This window comes from Gadus chalcogrammus, chromosome 2 (assembly GCF_026213295.1).
Source record: "Gadus chalcogrammus isolate NIFS_2021 chromosome 2, NIFS_Gcha_1.0, whole genome shotgun sequence".
NCBI classification, from domain to species: domain Eukaryota; kingdom Metazoa; phylum Chordata; class Actinopteri; order Gadiformes; family Gadidae; genus Gadus; species Gadus chalcogrammus.
Genome location: NC_079413.1, coordinates 5,762,436 through 5,768,678, shown reverse-complemented (window position 1 = coordinate 5,768,678; position 6,243 = coordinate 5,762,436). Strand labels below are relative to the sequence as shown.

Genomic DNA, 6,243 nt, shown 5'->3' with positions numbered 1-6,243 from the left:
TTACTTCTGTTGACCAAAGCTAAACCGGAATAAAAATAACTGTGACGAATGTAGGCCCATCATATTTACTGAGGATAAGTTGAAATATCCTCATAGATATTCTATTCGAGAGGAACTTTTTAGGTTTTCATCAGTGATAGGACAGAAACGTGGAATATCTATCCAGCCGATCAGTATTTATATTCGACTTGCCATGGAGGCCATGTTGAAGAAGGAGCTTGGAACCTCAATGCTGAAGTATACTGGATACTCTGGAGGGGGCTGTATCAGCGAAGGCCAGAGTTATGATACTGATAATGGCAGAGTTTTTGTGAAGATAAATCACAAGAGTCAGGTTCTTAATTTTGTTTTTGTATGCATCACATGCACAAATGCTATCACAATAAAGGTAAAAGTCGAATGCTATTGTACTTCTGCTATCTAATTAACTTATGCTAACTGTCTTTTTTTTTTTATCAAGGCGAAACGGATGTTTGATGGGGAAATGGCAAGTCTGGATGCTATTTTACAAACAGAAACCATTAAAGTCCCGAAGCCTGTGAAAGTCATTGAGCTGGACACAGGGGGATCTGCGTTTGTCATGGAACACCTGGACATGAAAGGTTTGACAAAGTGAGAGGCATGTTGTGAACGTATTGCATCATACATTGAAGAATCAATGTAACATTCTTTTATTAATTGGATTTTGGTCTCAATGTACACACTGCTGTCTGTCCAAAAGGTACTCCACACAGCTTGGAGAGAAATTGGCAAATCTGCACCTTCACAACAAGAGAAGTCTGGATAAGCAAATGAGAGAACAACAAACCGTAGGTAATTACTAATGAATTTTATTTTTAGGATTTTATTTAGAAGCCTTCAGCAGATCCTAAAAACAACATACACATGAGTGTGGGCTCAGGTTAAATTGTAGTTTTGGACAACATAACGACTGCATGAGTGGACTGCAAAGGTAAACTTTGAGCCAAGGGCTAATAGGTGCTGCTGTGACTACCCTGAAGGTCAACATCAAGGACTCTAACTGGTGCCACGGCTTTAGTGAGCTGGCGGAGGGAAATTATTTAAGTGTCACTGCTTTGGCTGGTTGAACAGCAGGCTTGCTCTGCTGCTGCATTTAGAATGTTCTTTTTTAGACTTTTGTTATCTAGCTGTCCTATATAGATTATTAATTAGTCTCTCTGGTTGTTCCCAGGAAAAGGAGCAGGGCTTTCTGAAATGCCTCTCGTCGAAAAATATGGGTTCCATGTCGCTACTTGCTGTGGTTACCTTCCACAGGTAAATTATGGTAAAGAGGACCCTGTTCACAAAGACAAATTGGGCTGTTTCCTGGCTCCCAGATTCGGCCGAGGTCACCTTTGATGGCAGAGCATAGGTCCGCCTGCAAGTGATGCACGATGCGGTTGCTCGGAATCCAAAATAAACCAATTTTTCTCAGAGTGCAGACATAATGGGCCATTTTCACATAATTATGTCCTAATGTAACTCATAGTGACAACGTGAATCATCATCGTTTAGCTGTGTCCCATAAATGTTATATCTTATATCTCATCTGCAGGGAGACAACACTTATCAGGTGATTATTTTGCAGGAAAACGAGTGGCAGGATGACTGGGTGACGTTCTACTCCAGACACAGACTACAGCATCAACTAAACATGGTGGAAAAGTCTTGTGGTGACAGAGAAGCAAGGGAACTATGGTCCCATCTACAAGTATACGTTCATAATTTTTCTTAACGTATTTTTTGAATTAATTATTGAGCTGTTCCTCTGACGTTAAGCTTTTCTGTTTACTTCCTGCACTGACGATAAAGTTGAAGATCCCGCAGCTGTTCACTGAAGTGGAGGTTGTGCCCGCCCTCCTCCATGGAGACCTATGGGGAGGCAATGTGGCCCAGACCACAGAGGGACCAGTCATATTCGACCCCGCCTCCTTCTACGGCCACTCTGAGTACGAGCTGGGCGTCATGGCGATGTTTGGAGGTTTCAGCAGCTCGTTCTACGCCGCATACCATGAGAACGTTCCAGAGGCTCCTGGCTTTACGCAGAGAAACCAGCTCTACCAACTTTTTCACAACCTCAATCACTGGAACCACTTTGGCGGTGGCTACAAGGGCTCTTCGCTCCGAATCATGAAGGACCTTGTGAAGTGAAGGCCTCCTCCGTGGCACTCCGTGGAATAGCTTGTGTGTAACAAAGAAACAAAGTACAAATGTGGAAGATTTCAACCAGCTCAAAGCTTAAAATAACTGTACTATATGCTGTTCAATAGATATTTCAATTATTGGGTCAATAAAAGCTCATGCTATAACAATTACAACAAAAAAATGTATTTCCTGCAGAAAATGCGATGAGTGCTGTCGTGCAAAGAGAGCTTGAACAGACATAAAGAAATGTTAAATGGTTTAAATCAAGTGAACGGATTTCAAAAGTCTGTTTATGTTACAATATTTAAAAAAAAAATACTAAACCAAAGAACTTAATGTTAAAGTAAAAATATGTTCAAGTAATAATATTTACTTGTAAAATGAACAGATTACTGTAGTTTAAACACTAAAAAACAGTAATACAAATAGCAATACAATTTTGTCAGAGTTACAACATGTAACTGTTTAAATAATGATTTTTGCCAGTTTTTTCTTAAACAAGAAAACCGTAGGCGTCGTCAAATTGTCTTAACATAAAAACGAGGCATTGAGAACTTTGTAAGTGTAGTGATTGTTTATTATAAAGGACATTTTATAAACACAATACCATCAGTAGATCACCCGTCGACGCCACTTTGTTTTTAAGACTTCATAGGTAGATTGACGAGCACAGAGATTATGACATCCGTCAGCAACACGCAAGCTCTGTTCGTCAATCTACTTACTCAGTAAAAGTTACAGACAAATTGTTACAGAATTTGTATGCAATTGTGAAGTTTTGTTTTTGTGTTGCCTCACTTGTATGTGTAGCATAATAGCTCGTTTTCAGAAAGTGGCAATTTTTTATATTATTTCTAATTAGAAAATTAAGAAGCTATTCTAAAAATGCACTACCATTTGAAAAGGTGAACGTGACCTTAGTTTTTCCTCTAAATTATCACTGTACACTCAAAGTTCATCTTATCTGTATATATACATAGTGTTACTTGAAAACTGGCTAATGTATTTCTTGATGACCACAAGCCAATAGCATGTTGCTAGCTACAGTGGGCCCCCTTTGTTTACATACCCTTTATCTACATAGTTATATGTTTTTAACTATAAGTTACAAATTGACAGAACCTGGGCTTTGTATTAACACCAGATTTATTTTTCGGTGCACACACAGTACGGACAGATAGCAGATCGTGAGGATATATTCAATGATTTCGACAAACAGTATTCTCCAGAATTGCTGACTCCATCTTTGAAGGGTGTTAAGAATTCTACTTGTCGGAAAGTCTGCCTTTATCGTTCCTCTTTCAGTACCAACAATATGGCAAATAATTGTTCAAATGTCATTTATTTTGCTTGTGAAGCACATTATGAGTATGTTTGGAAATGTAAAATGTTACCTTCTGTGAGATTAATAAATTCCTGGAAAGGCAAGTTATTAGATTTATTTCCTCTTTAAGTGCACTAACATAGACATTTTGAATGCCTAATCTGTTAACGCTGTTTTACACATTCTTTGTAAAGGGCAAACATTTAGAAAAGATGGCACTGCAGTTTAAAAGACAATTGTCTGAAATATTATTCAATCCGCCTGTAATGTATAGAAAAGTTAGTATTCTGCTGAGATCTAATCCTAGCAAGTGGTGAAAAATTATTTTTAGGCAGTTTCACTGAGATTAATACTCAAAACTAGTCAAAACTAGTTTTTATGCCCTTTGTAATGAATACATTTGCAGTATTTTTAGGTGTTGATTTTACTATAAAACTTTGTAACTAACGTCAACTATTTATTTATTTTTACCCAATTTATTTATTTATTTTTACCCAATTTTCAATTTTCACTTCATCACTTTAGTTAATTTATGCTGCCAACAATTGTTGCTATAATATTTATCACTTTACCACTTTTACCACTAATACAACTTTTATCCAATCGCTCCTTTTCACTTATTTAGTTTGTACTTATTTTATTTCCATCTATTTTATCTATTTTGACTCTAACCCTGTATTACTTTCCCACCTTTGTATTGTAACTGTTGCACAGTAATTTCCCTCGGGATAAATAAAGCATCTTGAATCTTGAATCTTGTAATCAATACTACATAAGACACTATATTGAAAAAAACTTTTCAGTAAAAATGTCAATGAAATTTGGTTAAAACAACTGCTTTATAATGAGACTTTTACAGTCAAAAAAGGTTATTAGGTTGATATTTTTTGTCAAATTGAATGGGCATAAACGTACAATTTACAAGAATTGCATGTAAATATCACGAAATAATTTGATTTAACAGCAGCTTCGGCATGTTAATTCAGCAGAAAAGAGCTGTTATATATGCAACAATTGCATGTAAATATCAAAGAAATAATTTGTTTTAACAGCAGCTTCGGCATGTTAATTCAGCAGAAAAGAGCTGTTATATATGCAACAATTAAATGTGAATATAACAGAAATAATTTGTTTTAACAGCAGCTTCGGCATGTTAATTCAGCAGAAAAGAGCTGTTATATTTAGGGGTGTAATGTAAATTACTATAGTTTTAAACTGTAAAATGTACAGCTTGTTCTGTAAAGTTGTTAATTTTTTTTTTTTGTAAAAACAACAGGATTTTTTTCCTTGGCGATTGGCGAACACAGAGCTTGCGTGTTGCTGACGGTCTCTGTGTTCATCAATCTACCTATCGAGTCGCAGAGCATCTCATGCAGCACTCACCTAATTATTTTTATATTTAAGTTATTTCTAGTCCCTTACCACGTCTCTCAAACGGATAAACTAAAGAATAACTTTCCGAAATTGTTGGAAACACTGCGTTACCTTGGAGGAGTGCACGTATTTCTCTGAGTAGCACATCGTAATAAGCTATCACTATTGAAACATCATATTTTACTGGATTATTGTTTTTATATGTTTTCCCGGGTCTTAGAAGGTAAAGTGCATATGACTCTGTTGACATGCGTTCAAATGTACTTTTACTTTAATTAAACAGATTTCCCTGGGTTTGAACATTGTTGTAAACATTTAGGATGAAGTAAGATCATCATAAAACATATATAACAGTTCTAGTAATGTTTGATATTTTAATGTGGAAATGTTACCTAATATACTTTAAGGTAGAAGTCGTAAATACATGTCTCTTGTTAATCTATCTGTGTTCTGTCCTGTTTCTTGTTTTTAATAAATCTTTGACTTACCTGATATATGCCCTTTTTTTAAATGATGGATCATTGTACGATATTTTGGAGGGTTTAATATTTATTTTGACTGTTTAATCTTTACAAAAGTCAAAGAACGTAGGCGTTCTATTAGATCACCGCAGTGCGCCAAAAAGCAGAACAAACATGAGTCCAACACTCCCATGAATTCAATCATTAGCTCACAGGCACTGTAGGCAAAATGAATGCTTGCATGATTACAAAAGGCATCGCCATCCGTCAGCTATTACTTACTTGAATACGCTTTGAGAATATGTTTCAGGTTGACTTTGCCTGCCTCTGCATGTGGCAATTTATATTTTAAATGTTGCATCTTAATGACAGAACGAACTTACTATACGTTTAGATTGATGATTTATGTTGTTGGCTGTTTGGTCATTAGCTCCACATTGGAATCATTTTCACAGTAATTTCCAAGATCAATGATCTTTCTCAGTGCACTTAGAATCAGAATATCCACTTCATCCTTCAAGCCATTTTCTGCATGGTAGTTCTTCAGGGGAAAGATGCAGGAAACTGGGAAACCCACGTTCTGACTGAGGTTCTCCACCTGCGAAAAGAAAATCAGTACTTGAGATGAGGTCTTATTTGGGTGATTTGTCAATTTATTTAAGGGTACACTGTGTAGCATTTTCAGTAATGTATTAGCTAAAATCAATCTTCATTCATAAATATGTCCTCATTGGTATAAAATCACCTTTGCCAATAATCAGACTGATCCTCCTGAGCGAGGAATTTCTTAGATTTATATTATATTTCTTACATTGAACAGGTAAGTCCTAAGGAGGCATCCATGTTCTTCCGGACTACGAAAACTATAACGGCCGAGAGGGTCATACAGCGCTGACGCCATGTTTTAATCCCCTGTCCTTTTCTTTATAGGCCCATGCT

General features: G+C 36.4%; 2 protein-coding genes across 6 annotated transcripts in view; one reads left to right on the top strand and one right to left on the bottom strand.

Annotated features, from left to right (window-relative positions):
• The first annotated feature begins 5 nt into the window (after positions 1-5).
• fn3krp (fructosamine 3 kinase related protein) lies at positions 6-3,902 on the top strand. Of its 3 annotated transcripts, none has more exons than XM_056576806.1 (6): positions 8-388; positions 461-612; positions 722-813; positions 1,193-1,275; positions 1,589-1,711; positions 1,813-3,878. In XM_056576806.1, the coding sequence occupies exons 1-6, from the start codon at positions 194-196 to the stop codon at positions 2,149-2,151; spliced, it is 984 nt and encodes a 327-aa protein (XP_056432781.1). In that variant the 5' UTR covers positions 8-193; the 3' UTR covers positions 2,152-3,878. The 3 variants fall into 3 exon arrangements, with proteins under 3 accessions (XP_056432797.1, XP_056432781.1, XP_056432789.1); XM_056576814.1 differs by having other exon boundaries at positions 8-334; positions 1,813-3,818; XM_056576822.1 differs by lacking the exon at positions 1,193-1,275 and having other exon boundaries at positions 6-388; positions 722-809; positions 1,813-3,902.
• The window catches only part of LOC130371161 (interferon-induced protein 44-like), a 26,936-nt gene continuing 23,315 nt past the window's right edge, over positions 2,623-6,243 (bottom strand). For 2 of the 3 annotated variants that reach the window (XR_008893134.1, XM_056576843.1), the window contains one exon: positions 2,623-5,902. Coding sequence is in view for 2 of the 3 variants with exons in the window: in XM_056576843.1 (XP_056432818.1) it covers positions 5,708-5,902 (195 nt within the window). In the remaining variant the exon portion in view is untranslated. The remainder of the gene's footprint in view (positions 5,903-6,243) is intronic. The other variant, XM_056576834.1, reaches the window with a different exon arrangement.

Coding starts and splice junctions, on each gene's coding strand:
- fn3krp (XM_056576806.1), top strand. CDS start 194: ATGGAGGCCATGTTGAAGAAGGAGCTTGGAACCTCAATGCTGAAGTAT. Junction 389..460: donor CAAATGCTATCACAATAAAG/GTAAAAGTCGAA, acceptor TTTTTTATCAAG/GCGAAACGGATGTTTGATGG. Junction 613..721: donor GACATGAAAGGTTTGACAAA/GTGAGAGGCATG, acceptor TCTGTCCAAAAG/GTACTCCACACAGCTTGGAG.